The sequence below is a fragment of the Sebastes fasciatus genome, chromosome 15 (assembly GCF_043250625.1).
Source record: "Sebastes fasciatus isolate fSebFas1 chromosome 15, fSebFas1.pri, whole genome shotgun sequence".
Taxonomy (NCBI): domain Eukaryota; kingdom Metazoa; phylum Chordata; class Actinopteri; order Perciformes; family Sebastidae; genus Sebastes; species Sebastes fasciatus.
In genome coordinates, this window is record NC_133809.1 from 24,190,801 (window position 1) to 24,212,308 (window position 21,508).

The window sequence follows — 21,508 nt, forward strand, 5'->3', positions numbered from 1 at the left end:
ATCAACTTGGTTTAGGTTTAGGTAACAAAACTACCAAATTAAGTTTAGGAAAAGATTGTTGGTTTGGCTTAAAATAACTATGGAAATGCTGTAGTAAGTAAGTATGGAATTTATGTGATAAAAAAATCAACGTTGACCTCTGGTTTCACACGAGGTACAAACACTGGCCTCCTGGACGATCCGGTGTTTTTGGACCAACCCATCCACCCTTACCTCCTCCCTATGCAGACTTTTTCACTCATTATACATCCTGGTTCACAATTACATGCATTACATACAAATTAATTTTGTGGGATACGAATTACAGTGCGTTACTTTTTTCGCAGATATAGCTACAAATGGTGTAAAATCAGTTATTTTGTAAGTACAATAAACCAAATAACTACATTGGTGGCCCATTGCTAAATATTAATGTGGTTCAGCCATGAAGAAGAGATGCAAATAAAGGACAGGAAACAGTTTAATAACAGACTTCTAGGCCTGAATTCCTGTCACTGTTGGACTGTTTCAACTTCACACAGCACGTTAAAAATCCCACCCACACTAAAGGCCACACGCTGGATCTGGTGTGCTCCACTGGCACAACTCCCTCCCATCTGCAGTGCCTGGACCTCGCGGTCTCAGACCATCTCGCTGTTCTCTGCACTGTTCCTGTCACCCTGCCCAGGCAGCGCACAAAACGTACCATCCAATACAGGAACATCAAGACAGTGAGTACACCAGCTCTGAACGACCTGATAGCGACCCATCTGGCCTCAGATCCACACGACAGCTCTGCTGATGGGCTGGTTGCCCACTACAACGCCACTTTATCCGGCAGCCTTTACTCCCTTGCCCCCCTCAAAACCCGGACTGTCTCCTATACCCGTCCCGCCCCCTGGTTCACCACTGAACTCCGCACCCAGAAGTCGCCCAACTCCATCAACATATGGCCAACCATGAGCTCTACGAAACGTTTCAATCTGGCTTCAGACCACACCACAGCACAGAGACCACCCTCATCAAAATCACAAATGACCTCCTCATCGCTGCAGATTCTGGTCACATCAGCATCCTCATCCTCCTGGACCTCTCAGCTGCCTTCGACACAGTCTCCCACACCATCCTCCTCACCCGCCTATCTGACTACCTTGGCCTCACCGGTTCAGCTCTCTCCTGGTTTCAGTCCTACCTCACAAACAGAAAACAGTTTGTCACCATCAGAGACTCCAGTTCCACCCCGGCCCCAGTCAACCATGGCGTACCTCAAGGCTCTGTGCTGGGACCCCTCCTCTTCACCATCTACATGCTCCCCCTTGGTCAGATCATCCGCCACCACGGTCTCAGCTTTCATTCATATGCTGACGACACACAACTATATCTCAGCACCAAACCATCCACCCAGCTACCCCCACAGTCACTTGTAAACTGCCTACATGCAATACAAATCTGGATGTCATCTAACTTCCTAAAACTCAACAGCAACAAAACCGAGCTCATGGTTGTGGCTCCCAAGGCCCTGCTCCGGAAGGTTGGAGATCTCCACCTGGACGTCGATGGCTGTTCCTTCTCCCCATCCTCGGAAGTCCGCAACCTGGGTGTCATCCTGGACCCAACACTATCATTCCAGTCTCATATCAGGTTCATCACCAAATCCGCCTTCTTCCACCTCAAAAACATCTCACGTCTCCGGCAATCACTCTCTGACTCTGTGGCAGAAACCCTCATCCACGCTTTCGTCACCTCCCGTTTGGACTACTGCAATGGAGTTCTGTCCGGGGTTCCCAGCAAAGCCCTGGACAGGCTCCAGTATGTGCAAAACTCGGCTGCCAGGGTTCTCACCCGCACCAAGCCCTGGCAGCACATCACCCCCACCCTCATCCACCTCCACTGGCTCCCGGTCAAGTCCCGCATCACCTACAAAATCCTCCTCCTCACCTACAAATCCCTCAACGCCCTGGCTCCTCAGTATTTATCTGACCTCCTCCACCCTTACACACAGCCCCGGAACCTTAGATCCTCAGGCACGGGTCAGCTCTCCATCCCTCACACAAGAATGCGAACTTTTGGGGACAGAGCCTTCAGTGTGACAGCCCCCACACTTTGGAACTCTCTCCCCATAGAGCTCCGCAACGCACCATCTCTGGACACCTTCAAAAGACTCCTCAAAACCCACCTCTTCACCAAGGCCTATGGCCTCTAGCTACTGTTACATTTGTTGTGTTTATTTATGTCTTTGTTAAGCGTCCTTGGGTTTTATGAAAGGCGCTATATAAATCCAAGCTATTATTATTATTATTATTATTATTAAAACAACTAAGACATGGATTGTATGTTGAATATTGAGGGACTGGAAAACAAATTAACTTCTATTCATAGTATCAGATTTCTTACTGTGATCTTTTGTATAGATGTGTGACTGAATTGAAATGCGTGCAATAAAAAAAAAGTACTTTTAAGTCGTCGAAATGATAAGCAATTAAAAATAAGTAGTGTCACGGTCATTGTGACCCTTCTCATTTGCTGTAATTACAGTGACGCGCCATGAAAACGTGAATGAATGAATAAGAGCTAAGTGTTTAGAGGAAGTGTTGTGTTTAAGGGGACTTTACTTCAGGCTCACACTGTATATGCAGTCTCAAGCATTAAAATGGATGCTGCACAAGATGATACATGTGAGGTGGGTTGACCCTCTGATAATCTCGATTTATACCTTATATATGGAGCTGGAGACAAGACACAATGAGGGAAAGAGAATAATAGCTTCTCATTGATTTCCTTTGCCCCCCCTTTTCTCCCCATAATTCCATATTTGAAAACATAACATCTATCATGATTGGAAGCGTGTGACCAATATATATGCAAATGAAGTAATCATCATCTCTCAGAGCTGTTCTTGATTTAGTTTCATCCTCCTTAAAATGTTAGCGTGATGTCCCTGTCTTTTGCTCCATTGAACAGTTGGGCATTTTTTTGTATTCTTGAGCGGCTTGTAAACATAATGCACAACTCCAGAAATTAAAACAGACAGTGTGTGTGTGTCTGTGGTTACAGGACAATGAGGAAACTTTGTTTATCTTTACATTTTTGCATGTATTCATATTTGTTTTATGTATCTCAGTTAAAAACATATATGGATACCTAAGTGTAACTCTCTGCCCTTCAAGCACCCTCATCTCATGGGAATATCTGGTGATGAGTGGAGGCTCGCAGAGAAACTCCTCCTCAGGGACGGACCAGAAGTATCGGCCAGAGAGGTGTTGGGGTGAAGCGCACGTCTCCAGGTCGTCCTCTCTGTTCAGCCTTCGCAGCCACAGTAACTCACAGTTACAGTGGAGAGGGTTCCCACCGAATGACAGCGCAAAAGAAGTGGAGGTCATGATCCCTGATGTGGCCAGGACCTGGTGGTGTAAAACAATGATTATATTTAAAACTAGAAGGGCACTTGTTTTTGTAAGTAAAAAACAAAAATCAGTGTATCCGCCCGTGATTCCAATCAGCTCCAAATTGTAATGGGCTGTTCCTTGGCCCTTGCCATACCCAAGTTTCATGAAAATCGGGCCAGCGTTTTTTTCCATAATCCTGCTGACAAACAGACAAACAAATAAGCCAACAAAACTTAACCGAGTTAAAAAAAAAACGTACAACTTTATTTGTCATATTCCACATATTCATTTGGAGCTGTCTAGTTCAACCAGTTTAAACCAGTTGAGTGTGTGCTAGCTTGCCCCTTTTCCCATGAACATATAAAGAAAGGGGAGTGAAAAAATACACATTTTCCCTTCTCTATGTGTGACCTGCTGCTTCCCAGAATTTGGATGAGCGATTGTATAAATCACCAGGGTCAGAAAATATGAAAAATGACTCAAAATGTATTTAAAATAACCATATTTTGAAGAAAATGTTTGAATTTGCGCTAAACAGTTTTACAGTAATTTAAAGCTGGTTGGTAACTTTGAGCAAATATGATGAAAAATACATAAGTTATTTTCTTATAAAACTGTCACTGTATCCTGACATTAGTGCATGAGACACATAATCTATAAAAAAGAGAAAAACATACAAAAGTTTGTGACCCGGCCGCCATGTTGAAAAAAGTCGAGTCAAAACCAAGAACGGCCCGCCGGCCAGAGCAAACTTTCTCATTTTATATACACTAGAAGATGCTGCTGAAAACATTTGAGGTGTGGAATAGGCATTACAGTAACAGAATATTGATTCATATTTGATCAGCACTGGCTTGTTTAGCAGTTTGATCAAGGTTTGTGAGTTTCGCGAGCAGTGATTGACAGCTGCTTTAGAGACTCCTTGACTCCGATTGATTGTTTTCCTTCGGAGCGGTGACATGTTGCAAATGCCATTTGGAGCACAGGAGGTCACAGAGGAAGATGTTTTTTTCCACAATTATCTGTCTCATGCACTACTGTCAGGATATAGTATAGTTTTATAAAAGTAACTTTTTAAAGATGTCTGCTCAAAGTCACCAACTGCAACTTTAATTGTCACTAATTTGAAAGTTGTTCCATTGACTCCAATTCATATAGCGGCCCAACAGCATTTTTTTTTTTGTATTCTTATAGGCCAAAACCTACACAATCACATTTATATCATCTGTAAGCAAAGCATGGAATTGCAATTTTTTTTTTATATATATAAACTATACCAATGTAAATTATCTGTTGATGTGAATATCAAAAACAAAAAGTTACTTGATTGATGAAGATATGAAAAAGTAATTATATCTCAGTTGTTCAAACAGTTGTCAGTTACACACAAAGGACAACTACTGTACAAATTGTGACAAACATTTAGTATGAATTCAGTTAACACTCACTCAAAAAAATGTTAGTTAGATGAAGTGCCAGATTGGGTTTTAGGCCATTTTGTTAGGTTGGGTACCTGAGCTCGTTGAAAAAGTGGGTCCGGTGGTAGCTTTTGGAGTTTATTAGAGGTGACGTCCAGACGGTTGAGTTTCTGTAGCAGGGAAAATGTTCCCTCTGGAATGAAGTCAAACATGTTGTGGTCTAAACTCAATGTATGGAGGCTAATCATTTTCTGCAGGAATAACAGAGAAAAACATAGAAGGTTAAGGATGTAGGGAGAAAAAAACTGTTTTAATACTTCTTTCTTAACTTCTTTAGGCTGCACAATCCTGGTTATTGCCACTTTCCCTTTAATAGTATAGAGGTGATAGAAATGTTGAAGTTGAATTATAGTGTAAACATGAACTGAAAACAACAAATCCATGATTTGGTTAATCATTATAGAAACGCAATTACCTAATGCAGCACCTAATTATCAGACTTGACTATAACTACTCAGTCATCTTAAGTTGTAAAGTATTTTAGTAAGCAGATCCACAGAGGCCCTGACATTTGTATTACATAAAAATTGCTTGTTGGCTTGCAAAGAGCACCGGGAAATTGAAACTGTGAGCACTAAAGCAGCTTAGAAATTAAGCTTCAGTGGAGTTTAATGAATAGTCCACATAATGGCCTCCGTTCAATCCAAAAGCCCTTAAGATCTCTTTATTTTAATTTCAAATAAACGGCCAAAAAAAGGCTTTATGGCCATTTTATTGTGCCTCCGATTTGATTTTTTTGAAGGGCCTCCAGCCAGACAGGTTTGAAATGCTGCTGCAGTTTAAAGAGATCCTGACCTGGATGGACTCCCAAGGAATAGAGTCCAGGTTATTGTAACTGAGGTCCAATTCTTCCAGTGCCAGCAGGTCGTTGAATGCTCCCTGGTGGATCAGCATCAGCTGGTTGTTGTTCAGAATCAAGTGGTGAAGCTTCGTCATCCCGCTGAATGTATCATTGCCTATCCTCGTCAGCCGGTTACTGAGAGACAGAGAGAGAGAGAGAGATGAAATGGAAAAAAAACAGCACTTTAGAAGCTTCAGAAATAAACTGTAACACCTCACATTTATTAATGCAATACCTATAACATCATAAACATGTATCAGTCTATTTGCAAATCCATACCTGTTGAGGTGTAGAGCTCTGAGGTTTTCCAGATCGTTAAAGGCATGAGGTGTGATGAAGGAGATGGTGTTTCTGGATAATGTTAGGTCTACCAGCCGTGTCATGTTTGCAAAATCTTTCCTCTTCACACTGTGGACATAGAGAAGAGCAGTTCAATTAGAAAATAGACTGACTGTATATCATAATTAGGGTTGTCAAAGTTAACGCCATAATAAGACGTTACCGCAAATTCACTTTAACGCCACAAATTTCTTTAACAGATTAACGCAAACTTGCAATATTTAGGTTGTAGCGGGCTCAGTTTTAAAGCTACAGTGAAGGCTAGTATCATACGATACTAGAAAACCTAAGGAATCCATTGGTACCAGCCATGTAATACTAGCTTGTCGCCAAGTAGGGTAAAAAACGGTGCAAATGTGCGCTAAATTTTGGCGAGGAAAATCTGGCATGGCTATTTTCAAAAGGGTCCCTTGACCTCTGACCTCAGGACATGTGAATGAAAATGGGTTCTAGTCTTCCCTTTACAGACATGCCCACTTTATGATAATCAAATGCAGTTTGGGGCAAGTCATAGTCAAGTCAGCACATTGACACACTGACAGCTGTTGTTGCCTGTTGGGCTGCAGTTTGCCATGTTATGATTTGAGCATATTTTTTTATGCTAAATGCAGTACCTGTGAGGGTTTATGGACAATATTTGTCATCGTTTTAGGTTGTTCATTGATTTCCGAAAATGCATATATACATTAATTTGCATAAAGCAAGCATGTTTGCCCACTCCCATGTTGATAAGAGTATTAAATACTTGACAAATCTCCCTTTAAGGTACACTTTGAACTGATACAAAATGTACTATGGACCAAGTATGGACCATTATGCGATCAATCGCGATTAAATATGTTAATCGATTGACAGCCCTAATCATAATAGGTCCTCTAGTATAGTTCTGCTATTGGTTCAAGCACTAGTTTTGAGTTACACCAACAAGTGAAGCTGTCAGAGAAAATTTATAGGTAAAAATGTATTTTCTTTAAAAGGTGATGTTGCATATGTATCAGTCTTTCAATAGTCATGAAAGATATATTTTATGGGAAAAGTATTTAAAAGCAAAACTAATTGAAAAAACAGACTTCACACGTGGTATTCCTTTTATCCTGTGCAGCTCATTTGTAAGCGTGAACAACTCTCTCTCTCCAAAGGCTACAAACCAGAGAACAGAGGCTCTAAAATGCAATGCTATCAGAAGACAGCCTTGAGCTGCTCCATTGACTATGAACCGACTATGACTTACTCTGCGGCCTCAAAGAATGTGTTCTTTTTTTCACACCTAATGAGTTTTATTTCATCCTAGTGCCGGCGGATAATGTGCTCGTATCGTCATAAAAAGCACCCTGGGCGATGCCGCTCCATCCAAAAATTCAGCGACTTATTCATCTTTGCCGGAGAGGCTCCGGGCTCTCTCGCCTGATGACATCATAGATCAGCGTCTCTGTTTCCAGCTTTGTGGAAAAAAAATGTTTCAGTCTCACACATTAAGACTGAATTTCCAAGTACTAGTGTACTTAGTTCTTCAAGTATTATACATTGGTTGTTAATAATTTAATGTCAGTGAAGTAGTAATATCATATTAATTAAAGAAACATTGTATTTCATGATAACTTTTCATCTTCTGGTGGAAATAGGAATAGTTTACTTTTTCTCGGTGGATATTTTCTACTACTATAATTTATAAAAAGCATGACGTAATTATTTATTGTCTTTAGTTTTTTGAGAATTATTTAACACACGTCAGAGCACCATGAGCACATTTTGAAAAGACAAGAGAAAATCACCAATTTTATATATATATATATATATATATATATATATAGCACCAGGAAAGTATGACGCGGAGGATGCTGACAGTTGTAATAATTAAGGTTTTAGTGGTGTGATAGTAACAGTATTCTGCCACTTACAGTTTAGTATGGTGCACTTAGTAAAGCAAAAGTTGCAGTTATAACTTTTGATGAGTAGCCTAGTTTTTAGTCATAGAATAGGAGATTTTTTATCCATGGTATTTATTGTACTAGCAGGGCTAACAGCCTTAGCAGAAGCAGCATTTGGTAGCAGTAGAATTATCTTCCTGGAGATGATCCTCCAGGAATGTGGCATGCATTTGATTGGCCAACACAGTGCAGTGCGTTGCCTGATGTCTTGTAGCAAAAGTTGAGCCTGGTTCAACTTGGGACGAGCTGGGCAACCTCACTATGTCAAAGCAGTGGTTCAGTATAATGAATAAGGCTGAAGCAGTGGTCTCATTGAAATGAATGAGGATGAGGTTCCACACAATGCAACTGTCACAAGGTTTGTAGGCTACTAGAAGTTGTCCTAGTAAGGTAGAATCAACAGAAGCAGTGTCTGCACTATTGGCTGTATAAACTACCAGTTCTCTTGACAGTAGTATAACTGACGTGACGGTTACCTCGTGACAAAGTTGTCAGCCAGCCGTAGCTCCACCGTGTGCCTATCAATGTTTGGCGGTACAAACAGTAGACCTTTTTTGGCGCAGAGGGTCGCCAGGTTGGGTGACAGGATCTGACACACGCAGCGCTTCGGGCAGATCTGTGCCCGCACTGCCATGGCAACTGCCAGCATTACACACAGCAACAGCCTCTCCATGGTTACCACCCCACCTAGACACGACACCTGAGAAAGACGGAGACAAAAAGCAAGAGAGAAATGGAGACATTAATGACATTGGACTTTTTTTTTTTCTTTCAGTTGGAATTTAGCATATATTGTATAAAACATAATGGAAATAAAAAAAGCAAGAACTGGAAAGACAGTCAGCGGCATTTCAATACCCAATCAAATTATTGGGAATTATCGCCCGTTTATTGACATTTTTATATATTCCCAGTGTTTCTTCAAAGTCTTCAGTATGCAGTGCAAGGAAAACCTGTGTGCTTCACACTGTGCACACTGTATTCACTTCATTGGGTATAACTTTCTCATGCTTCGTTGGATTAATAGACTACTTATCACACACTGCACATCCTTTCTATATCAACAAAACTCTATCCCGCTCTGAATGCAGAGAGCTATATTGAAAGTTGAGTGTATACATTGAAGATAGGATAGTAAATGCAGTATGGAGAAGAATTACTTGCACTTTGCAAGCTGTCGTCAATGTACTGACTTATTGTGCACATCAGTGGCTAAAGCCTGAAAATGTATTAAACTTGGCAACTGGAGTGAATCAGATTCTGATGAAGTTACAAAAGCCTAATGACCAGACATGAATAGATGAACCCAAAGGCCTCAAATAGTTGAATCACCACCAACTTTTAGGCGTCGCTAATCAAACCAGAGGAGATGTTTATTAGAGCAATTTACCCGCTCAGCAGTGTTGCAATGCATGTATATGCACACACACACACATTTTCAGTCATCATTAGTAAGCAGCAGTGCTTGTAGTTAATTAGGAACGGTTTAGAGAGAGAAAGAGCAGGGCGAGGCAGGGAGAGAGAAAATGCTCATTAATGACAACCTTGATTGGGGGTTTGAAGGACATGGGCGAATCAGGATTAAAGGGATCACACACACACACACACACACACACACGCAAACGTTAATACACGAACAGCCTGGGTGAGGGTGAAAGCAGTTGAGGTTTTTACCTCAGTGGACCTTTCTCACACTTTATCATAACAACAAAAAAGGAAATATTGATTTTGAAGATTTTGTGTGGAAACTCATTTTGTCAGTAACGAGTTGTGTGTATCTGTTTTTTCAGTTAAACGCCATTAATAAGAACAACTATCAGTTGGCAAATCATTAAAAATCCCCTTTATTGGTGTTTATCTTCCAGCATTCAGTTGCTTTGTCTTAATTCATCAGTAAAATGGAAAATTGTCAAAGAACAAAGCCTTTATTAACGACGTAGTGCCATTGCTGTGGATTTGATAGCTTGAAAGGGAGAAACCCATAAGCATATGTTATTAACCAATGTTTATGACTACATTATTTGCAAATGGAAAGGATAAATACCAGCCAAGCCAGGGATTTTTCAACAACCTGACAACCCAAAACTGTTCACACGTAAATTATTTATTAACCGTAAAGGTGTTCAATATGAAATTCAGAGCATATACGTATTGCCTCCACACAGCTCTCAACATGCCGATAGATGAGCCGGTGGCTCGCAACTAATGGTGCTAACACTGCAAGCAACGGCAGCAGTGCTGACAGAGCTAACAGTGTTAACCGAGGGGGGGGGGGGAGGAGAGGGGGTGCTATACGCTTTCGCAATGCCACTGTCAGTCGGGACAGCTGTGCTACCGTGAGAGCAGTGCAGAGCGGCGGCTGAGAGCTAGCCAGTGCGTCACACTCACATGCACTAACATGCACTAAAAGGCATGAGTTGCCGGCTGAAAATGCAGCAACGTTTGCAGCCACTTCAACAAAAAAATTATAAATGATAGAAAGAATACAATATTTGCAAAAAAAACAACAACATATCAGTTAAAGCATGTTATTTTAATTAATGTGTACATGTCTATATGCTGCTCATAGAATGATTTGATTCAGAAGTGTAATAAAGTAGCAAATCAGAGAGCTGTAACTCACCCTCACTAAGGAACACACAGTTAAAATCAAAATGCTCTTTTGTTCAGTTTTGCCTCCATCTTTGGTGCAAATTCTTTACTGGGTGTTTCTGCACTGTACTTCCCAGACATGGACTGTGTGGCCTCTCACTGCTCATAAACATCAGAAACATAAATCGAACCACTCTCTGTTTGCCAGAGGTGTTTCCGGGAGAAGAACTGCCAGACTTTAGGAACAAAAATACAGTGTTTAATGAACTGGCTATGGGCTAAATAATCAGGATAATTTGCAAAAGAGAGTAATGAGAGAGTTATGTCATTACACTTAAAGGACTGATTATGTGTTTAATGATAATATGGCACTATTATATATTTTCCTTATTGTCATCAGTGGGCAACTCCAGGGTCTTAAAAGTGTAGCCAATGCAGAAGTACCTTAAACTTGCATTCTTTCTAACAGCCAGCAGGAGGCGACTCCTCTGGTTGCAAAAATAAGTCAATTTGTATAGAAGTCTATGATTTATTACTTCAGTAAACATTGTAAACATGAGTTTATGGTCTCAATCTTTAGTTTCAAGTCTTCTTCAATACAGCATGATGTTCATTTTGTAAAGTATGGTCCCATTTGGAGTCAAATAGATAATAAAGCAGGGTATTCTTTAGGGCGTGGCTACCTTGTGATTGACAGGTCACTACTACGGCGTTGTCCAGTCTGGGAGTTGTCCGTGTTTTCGTCTTAGAGCTTTAATACTTTTACATTGTGTTTTCAGTTAATGAAAATTAATTATAACCATTTATAATCTGAAAAACGTCTTGTTCATTGTTCGGTTGTCCACCCTCTGGTGTCACTTTTGGTTGTAAATACCCAAGATGGTGACAGCCAAAAACTAAGATGGCAATAGCCAAAATGATGAACTTGAGGTGTCAAAATGGCAGTCCACACACATCATGGTGACTAGTTCCACCTCTTATAAATTATATACTTTGTCTATGATTGTCATCAAACATCTAAAAAAAGGAGTATAGTGCATTTGGCGTCATTTTGGGCCCATTTACACCTGGTATTAACATGTCATCTGCATCTGGATACATTGTCTTGATAATGACATCTGTTCCACGCAAATTTGTATTTACATCTGGTTTTAATAAGCGTTGTATTTAAACCTGGCTGCTTTCTGCGTGCAGTTACACTTTGCATTAACATATGTTTTCATACCACCGATGAACATGTGGTATGCAAATGAGTATTTATGGCAGCAGGCCTGCACAGGTCCCTATGTTGGGTCGACTCAAAATAAACTATGTTGATTGTAAAGACGAAACATGTGACCGGAGTGGATCATTGATGTGTTTTTAATAGATTTGGGACAACAATTGATATCTATGACACAGAACAATAAGCTACATCAGGCTTTGGATACACAGACAACACTTTCTATTAGAATAAATGTATTATTCGTTTTGGTCTTTTCGTGAGATTTGTTTACAAGGAGAAAAATATAGAATATCACCATCCTTGTCCTTTAATGCTGGCCTCTGTAACTAAACACCAGCAACATGGGACATTACAATGACTGTTAGAAGGACAATTACAGAGAAGTGTTTGGAGATCAATTCCGTATCCGTTTCAGTAATTGACACCTTTCCTGTTTTGCAATCTGAATGAAGCCAGTGAGATAAAAACTCCACCGCAATATGATGCAAATGATGCTGCATATTCATATTATATCAACCCAGGTCTGACTAAAAAGCCATTCAACTTTAGTTTCGTGGACCACTCTGTATACATTTTTTTTTTTATTTCTCAGCGTAATTACTGAGCTGAAATCTGCGGCAACATAGGAGGTCATACAATACCTGTTTCTTTGTTTTTTCTCTCTATTTGAGTGCATAGAAAGGAGAGCAGAAAGACAGAGCGGCAGCTAAATAGAGCGCCGGATGACTCATATGTTACACAGAGAGAGAGAGAGAGAGATAGAGAGAGCGAGAGAGCGAGAGAGAGCGAGAGAGCGAGAGAGCGAGAGAGAGAGAGAAAGCTCATGACCCTTGTGACACGAAAGCAGATATCAGCTCATTAATTACTCTGAGAAATGACTGTACAGTAATGAGAGTGAAAGAGTGAGAGAGACAGAGAAATGCAAAGGAAACGAGGGAGAATTATCAGAGAGGGAGAGGAGAAAAAAAGGGAGATCAGAGAGCGAGCTAATTAAAATAAGGGCTGAGCCGTGAAAGAAAAAGGGGGGAGACGGAATTTCATTTAGCAAAAAGGGACGAGGAAGGATAGATGATGTCGCGCTGTCATGCTTATACGCAACATGCAAAGCAACATTTCACACTGTATGGGAAAGGACGCACAGGCTAAATGTCACTTGTCACGTGTTGATAAAAAAAGTTACGCTAAAATTGAGCTCAATTTCACACAAAGTCCTCTCAATAAACACGCACGTTACATACTCGTGTGTAGCTTGAGGTGACATGTGGGACCACTGGGATCAAATGGAATGGCGAATTAACCAAAGGGATTACGGGTAAGGAGGACAAATTAAGCTCTGTTTGTAGTGGTGTGTAAAATACGATTCGGTTTCACACATGTGTTGCAGCTCCGCTTGATCCACTTCTTTGAAAGCCTTCCACACTGACACCCCTAGTTCCCTAAAGAGCTTCCATAAAGCCAGTTTCACCCCTGGCTCGCTCACTGATGAACAACTGGCTTCCCGGACAGCTCGAATGGATTCTCCACACGCTCCATACGCTGAAGCTGATCTTAGGCTGCATTCAAATCTCACGGGGATAACCAGCGGAACGACTTGGCAGTTACAGGAGCGACGACTTGGAAGTATTCACACATTCAAACTCTTTTGAAGCTGCCAAGAAGCTGTTATTGAAGATTTCTGTAGACTTTAGTTGCTCCTGATCAGGATTTTCACACTTAATGCATATGCAATTAGCCAGCACTACATCTGATGTTATATGTCTTATAGCAAACTTTATATTGCAGTGTTCAGAACGAATAGGAAATCCAGTAAAATTGTCTATGTATTAATGACATCTGTGAGCTAAACAGCCATGTAGAATCCCCAAATACCTTTCTATCTAAATCCAATGGGGTGGCTGTTGGTCTGTCATTAGCTTAGCTGCAGTCTAAGGTTTATGACAGGTTTAAACCTGTGCTGTCTAGAACAAATGCATGTAATCTCTTTTTTTGGGGGCCTTTTATGCCTTTAATGATAGTGACAGTGATAGTTATGAAACGGGGAGAAAGAGGGGATGACATAACAATCATGTAATCTCTTAAACCCAGTTGCTGTGTCCAGTAGAACCTAAATGCTGTTAGAGGTCATTGTATCTGAGGTTTAAGGTCATACATTATAGGGGCACATTTCTACTGCTAAGGTAATTTCAAGAATTTTACAAAGTATTTTTTTTTCATTATGTATGCTTTTATGACGGCAATACTATCATGACTGTCAAACTAACGTGATTTTGATTCTAGAAAGAGGATTACTGATTATCTGACTGAACTGAAGAAGTTTACTGTATATATTAACAATTACAAACAAAACAACATCAACAAAGTATGTATGTATTATATGACCAATTCCCTCTGCAAATGTGTGCAGTAGACTGCAAGGAGACAGAGTTATCATTGTAGAGACAAAATATAGTACTATATATCATTTGCATTTGTATTTGACCGATAAACAAATATGATTTTTGTTGTAAATGTGGTGGCAAGTGTGCAAATAGTTAGTGAATTGGTCAGTAGGGATGTCACGATACCAGAAATTTTGTAATTGATACCAATACCAGTGAAATTCCATGATTCTCCATACCTAATTCAATACCATGGTAAATAACAAAAACAAACCCATAAATCCCACCGTTTGCATACTGTTTTTTACAAATGTATGATTAATCCCCGATGATTCGCCTCAAGTTTCTCACCAGAAAACAAAATTTGAATGATAATGATAACCAAGCAGGACAGTGCAGTGCTGCAAACAGTTGACGTTAAACTCCTGCCGATTTCAACACAGATTTTTTGTTCTCACAATGTAGCATTATCAGGGACATTTTCTATCATACCCAGGACGCCGTTAGTCTCGAGCCCTGATACCTGGTTACTGGGGTACTGTAGAAAAACGAGTGCTGTCACATTTTCAGAATTTTGGCATTGACTTGGTACTGAAGTATTGGTTCTCCTGATATTCCTAATAGTCAGCTGAACTAGAACAATCTGAAAGCTAAAACCATTTTTACGACCATTTTCTGAGCGCTCGATCAGTGTGCTTTTATATGGTGTTCCTCTGAATCACCTGCGGGGCAGACCTTATACAGTGATTTCATCATACATTAAGTTTTGCTGCTGAACTTTGGATTGTTTTGACACAGCAATCAAGTCCAACTGAGCATGCAGCTTAATTTTATCCCATTGCATTTTGTTTGGTTTATAGCTAAACCCATTAAAACTGCAGCCAAGCTAAGATGCTAAGTGACACAGCAGCAGCTCCATGATGACTAGTTTTTCAAACAGGGATTGGTTAACACACATCAACTCACTGGTGGGTCAAGTTGTTACAAACTCACGCTGTGCCACCAGACTTTTCTCAAACCCACACATTTACTTACAATTCTAGTAGGGAACCCAACGTTTTCAAAAGATACCAAGCTTCTCAGGCTAAATGTTGTGGAAATGTGTAAAAGTGATGTACAATCATCTAGAATATTTCCAATCGATGGTATTGCACAGCCATGAGAACATAAATTCTTGAGTTTGAATAATTCCCTCAGTGTAAACATTATATAGCTTTTATTAGTCCCTATTCTGACTGACTTAGGCGAACTGTATTGTTAAGTCAAGAGCTCGTAGCCACCATCTTTACCACATGATGTGGACGTGGCTTTAGAAGTAGGAAACTACTCTGTCATCCTAAAGTGTCATCCAGCGGTTTGCAGGGCTCTTTGTTGAGGAGTGTCAGGTAGTTTACTATGGTACTTGTGTTGTTAAAATAGATTAGTCATGTCAGAGTTAGGAAAACACTTCATATGTTGAAGGGTTCTCCAACAGTCTCAGAGCGCTGGGCTCTTGCTGAGAAGAGCGACGTTGTTTACAGCAATGTAGTATTCAAACAGCTCCGCAATCCACACAGACCTAAAAGATTTAATTAGCATAGAAAATTGCATCATTATAGACTAGATTTCATAATAAGCATTTCTGTTTAGATTACTGTACAGACTGGTGCAAATACAGAAACTCTGCTTTAGATTGTCTCCTTCATTTGTCGGATTCCTGAAGGCTGCAGCATATTATAGTAATATGAGATTAATCTAATGCATATCTCAGTCATTTCATTTGACATAGTGCATTTGCTCTGTCACATTTAAATCACCTATTATGGAATATAGCATGCAAAGATTAAGATAATGTATACACTTTGATGTTATAGTACAGTATATATGATTGTTGATTGTATATGTGTTATTGCAGATGTGCCTCTCATTTTATTTATCATAGACATCTCCACATTGCTTATCAGCATGGCAGTTAACTCGAATTACAAAAAAAATAAAAATGCTTTGTTACCTAACCATAGAATATAGTCGTGCAGATGGTTTTGGTTTTCATTTGAACCACATTCTATTGAAGAAATAGTCAGAAAGGAAACTGACAGCTATTGTATATATTACTTTTTTCTCATAAAGTTCTCAGAAAAATTGGAAATTTTAACTACAAATCTACAACTACATGACAACTAGGCAAACTCTTGTGATTGAAAGAACAAGACGTACAACAATAGCTACTAAATGGTCCTTGTTGTTTGATTGTTATTCTCATGCTTTTTCCATGATCAAGCGTTAACTTTACCTGGGATTCCACAAAAGGATCCCAGGATTTATAATCCCTGGAACTACTTTTCAAGGAACTAAGAGGTTCCTTCATCCCACTGTTGTCTGTGTTTCCACCGTGGTCTAAAGACCTGGAAAGATTAGGCAAATTAGTCCACTGACGTGTGGAAAAGCAACATGACATGGGATGAGGGCTTCGGTGGTCACAGCACAAAACACTGCCTGCAGTTCAGTGTGTCCGCCTGTTTCATCTAAAAAACATACTGGAAAAAAAATGAAAAGGCCCCTTAAAATGTCCCGGGAACTTAATTTAGACCCTGGTCCCTGTGGTGGAAACGAGTTCCTCAAAAGGTTCCAGGGGAAAGTTCCTCTGGTTGAAACGGGGCTTTTGAACCTCTTATTGAAAGGTTGCTTATACAAACAAACTAACATGATACAACATTTTAGATGTTTTCTGACACACGTTAATTACATCCATAGAGTGTAATTTAAAGTAAGTGCAAAGCGTTTGGGACACTATTGTAAATGGTAAATGGACTTGCATATACAGTATATAACGCCTTTCTAGTCTTCCGACCAACGCTTTACACCTCATGTCAACATTCACCCATTCATACACACATTCATACACTGATAACAGAGGCTGCCATGCAAGTTGCCAAGCTAATATAATGTAATCTAGCCTTCGGGAGCAATTTTGGGGTTCAGTATCTTGACCAAGGACACTTTGACATGCGGACAGGAGGAGCCGGGGATTGAGCCTCCAATCTTATGCTAAGTGGACAAACCTTTTTACCTCCTGATCCCTTGTTGATTTCACTCATTAATGCACATCCGTATTGACAGGAGATGCACTTGAAATACAGCACGCATTAGCGAAGGGTTTGAGACAATCAACACAAAGCTTGTGCAAAATGGGAATACATTTAGTCCCGATGTTTTGTACACTCGCCGCACATATTTTAATTCAAAGCATGTACATTGCTGTTGCCGCTGGAAAACCTTTTAGCTGTTTTTTTTTTTTTTTCATTTTCTCGAGTGAATTAATAGTTAACATGGTCTTCTGTGCCTTCAAGCTTGTACCTTGGTTGTTTGTACCAGCATCTAATGCATAACAAAAAAGCACCAATGCCCAAGCCACTTAACTAACCTGCTGCCTTCCTGTTCTCTCGCTTCCACTCGTTGGCTTTGTTTTCCTGTCTGTCCACTGGAGTAGACCTTATGCTTAAGCTAATGGCTTTACCCACTTGAACAACAGGGGTCAGCAGCTGCCTAAATACATCACAATTACTCTTTATTCAATTAGTGCACTTTAAGAATGCTGCACTGAGCAAGGCCAAACACACACACACAGGCATGTTCTAGAAACTCTGAACATCATGCCTATATGAGCTTAAGAGCAACCAACCACTAGTGTAGACACACAAGCACAATCACAGACAGACAAGTAAAATGAATCCCAACCATACAAAGAGTCAATTTTCATCTGCAGTGTTTTACATCCAAAACAGATGCAAAAAGCATTATGTTTGTGCATAAACGTCATACAGACACACACACATACAGGAAGCATTAGCAGGAAGTCTTGAATTTTTTTTTGAATATAAGACATTCCTACAGCCTCAATCACACAGGCCCAGAAAAAACAAATATGCATTTTAAAATGACAACAGTGACAGATTTACCACTCAAATTTTTAGTATAAAATCCTGAAAGACTGATGCAAAAAGTCAGCATCCTCACCAGTAAGATCAGACTGTTATCTCATTCTAACACAGTCTTGGAACCCATCTGCTATCGGCCTGACGACGATTTTGCCTCTGTGGGCAACAGTCAATATTTTGGGGGTTCTGGTGTAGCCAGCGAATATCCGGATAACATATATCCAGAAAAAAACTTAATTATCCTTGCGACAGTCATTGTTTACAGCTCGGTTAGTAACTTGAGACGCGCGAATGGAGTTGGAGTTGAGAAATTACGTTTTCGGCTAATCTCTATAAACAGACATCTGCATATGAATGCAGATACATAAATAAAAAAAGCTCTCCACACGGACTGTTTACCTATACATGCAACCAAAGCCCACTCAAACGTGATTGGTCAATACTACTCGGACTGTAAACAGATTACAAATGGAAATGCTTCCGATACCGAAATATTGTCCCATTGCCAACAAATTCTACATTCAGATGCAAATATCTGTTTTACAGAGATTAATTATAACGTAACCATGTTTGCCTGCTTTTAACATTCCAAAAGTAAGGCTTTTGGGATGAGGACTAACCGTGGTTGTTGTGTTTAGCAAGCGTAAAGCTATCTAGGATAATGTTAGCTTGGGTTGCTGGAGTGTAAACTTCGCCAAATGCAAAAAAGAGCATGACAGAGTTGCTAATGTTAGTCTAAACACTGATAGCATCCAGGAGTGGCTTCCACACAGTGGGAAAATACTACACAGTGTGCACGCTAGCCGTGATCGAGGCTTTTTGTAATGTAACCTAAACTGTAACTACCTTTGAAAGTAGCTAGTACGCTAGATAGTTGGACATGCTAACAGTTGCAACAGATTAAACACACAGTTTAATCCATTCATTTTCTTTATTTCTTATCTTATCTTTACACTTGTGTTTTTGGTTTTGGAAAGGCTGGAAAGACCTCTTGGGTTGGGCCGGTGGATAAACTTTCAAACTGGTTTGATATTGAGCCAAACACTGGACCAGACCGTTATACCAAATTTTACCACTAGGCGTTGCATTTGACTAAACATGCACTCCCGCGTGGACTGAGAGAGCCCATGAATGAGAATGTAGCGACTCCTGCATTGTTGCCTCATCTATGTTTTTCGGCTCACCCCTTTCGTCAACTTCAAATCCATAATTGTGCCATATTGGTACTGTTTTACTTATTTTTTAGACTAACTGCTCTGTCTCATCTCATCATCCTAAAACACACATGAACTTTCTAGTAAACAAACACGCGCGCCATGTACATTTTCACCCCTTCCACCTCTACTGAAATGTAATCTCTTCATGTTGCTGGCCTCGGCTCGGCAGTAAATTGCGCACGGCCTGTCAAGCAGTGCTCCATTATAGTCTGTTAGGTTTGCATAAAATAAAATCGGATTAAGCTTGTACACCGGACCAGAACGGCAAAAAAGGACCAGAATCAATCAGAAACACACATCTCCTTCCAAACTCTAAATGCCAAGTATAAATCTCACTACAGCTCCGTCCACACTAGATATTTTTCAATTGCTGTCCAGGGGAGGGGTTTTAGTATCAATTCCAATCCATCCACTTTGCTCACATTGACCTGCGAGCCATTTTGCGCATGCATGTGTGTATTACATCAAGGCTGAGCAATCCTTCTTTAACCTGCCTCCACCCCTCCATCTCTATCTCCTCTTCATGACTAAATTGGACTTAATGGATGAAATCAAACTAATCAAAGGCAGAAACAGCCAGCTGGGAGAGTACATGAGCTGCCAGGAATACGAGACAATCACCGCCAAGGTCAGTCCCATCGCGGAATGAGAGAACACACAGATGGACTCACGCACACACACACACACACACACACGCACACACACACACACACACACACACATGCTTAATACCATACACACAAATACAAATGCATGTTTAATGCACACACACAGAAGTATACACCAGACACACGCAGATACCACTTGAGTATTGATTTTAGATCCGGTTATAAACACATGCATTATGAATATGACTGGGAAAGAAAGAGAAGCAGTGAAAGAAAAAAACGGAGAAAGAGAGAGGAAGATTTGTAATAGGAGATCTTGGCGGTGGGAGCCTAACAGCGGTGCTTTAAGTGTCTGATTCATGGCAGTGATGTGTAATATCTGGTCTACAATGCTATTTCCGCACCATTACATCACGGTAGTGTTTTTTCAAACGCGTCGGAGTGCATCCATCACTGGCTATCAGATGATATTATGTTCACAAGACAGTTTCTTTGCCAAAACATTAATATCACTATCCCTCAAAATGCATATGAGTGCACACATCCGGGATGCTGCAAAGTATCTGATGTAAAATGACTTCTTAGCTTATCGTTCTATGAGGGATCAAGAATTATTTGTGCCATTAAAATGCATAACTCATATTATAGAATGTGAAGTAGTCCATACATCATTGCCCCAGGATAAAATTGCATTACACCATGTAAGCTATGTTCGTGTGCACCCAAATGACGCGTATACTCTAGCATTTCTAGGGGATGCAACCTCCGATTCTGAAAAGTGGAGCCAATGCGGAAGTGCCTTAAACTTGCATTCTTAATGTCCAGCAGGGGGCGACTTCTCTGGTTGCAAAATTAAGTCGGATTGTATAGAAGTCTATGAGAAAATGAGTCTACTTCTCACTTGATTTATTACCTCAGTATACATTGTAAACCATGAGTTAATGGTCTCAATCGCTAGTTTCAAGTCTTCTTTAATACAGCATGATGTTCATTTAGTAAATTATGGTCCAATTTAGAGTAAAATAGACCATAAAGCAGGGTATGCTATAGGGCGTGGCTACCTTGTGATTGACAGGTCACTACCACGGCGTTGTCCGTTGCGTTTTCTTCTTAGAACTTTAACCCTTTCACAGTGTGTTTTCAGTTCGTGGAAGTTAGTTGTAACATTTTGGTCGCCTACACATTTCTTATTCAGCGTTCGGTTGTACATAGCTGCACCCTCTTTTGTCACTTCTGGTTGAAAAAAGAAAATAGATGGTGACAGCCAGAAACCAAGATTGTGAGGGCCAAAAACCAAGATAGCGACGGCCAAAATGTCGAACTCGAGGCTACAAAACCGTAGTCCACAAACCAATGGGTGATGTCACGGAGACTACATCCACTGCTTGTATACAGTGTATGGATGCAAGCATGTCATGGCAGGTGTATTTCTCAGGACCCAAGGAAGCACAGTGTCGAGTGTGAAGTCGTTTGGATGAGTGGCTCTCGAGAAAGCTGCAAGCACCAATACCGGAGGCCAAGCAAAATCGTCCCATTCCGAACAGGCGCTTTTTGAACGGGCACTGCACTAGTCTCACAAAAACGATACACTTATATCTAATCCACACCACTTGTAACGTG

The 21,508-nt window shown here is 40.4% G+C and overlaps 1 protein-coding gene across 4 annotated transcripts in view; it reads right to left on the reverse strand.

The window, feature by feature from the left end:
• lrfn5a (leucine rich repeat and fibronectin type III domain containing 5a) overlaps positions 1–21,508 on the reverse strand; it is a 151,368-nt gene that overhangs the window by 23,809 nt on the left and 106,051 nt on the right. For 2 of the 4 annotated variants that reach the window (XM_074660707.1, XM_074660708.1), the window contains 6 exons: positions 8,428–8,651; positions 5,964–6,092; positions 5,639–5,819; positions 4,879–5,034; positions 3,520–3,564; positions 3,121–3,380 (listed from right to left, as the gene is read on the reverse strand). In XM_074660707.1, the coding sequence (XP_074516808.1) occupies positions 3,121–3,380; positions 3,520–3,564; positions 4,879–5,034; positions 5,639–5,819; positions 5,964–6,092; positions 8,428–8,624 (968 nt within the window). In that variant the 5' untranslated portion in view covers positions 8,625–8,651. The remainder of the gene's footprint in view (positions 1–3,120; positions 3,381–3,519; positions 3,565–4,878; positions 5,035–5,638; positions 5,820–5,963; positions 6,093–8,427; positions 8,652–21,508) is intronic. The other 2 variants (XM_074660709.1, XM_074660710.1) reach the window with 2 other exon arrangements.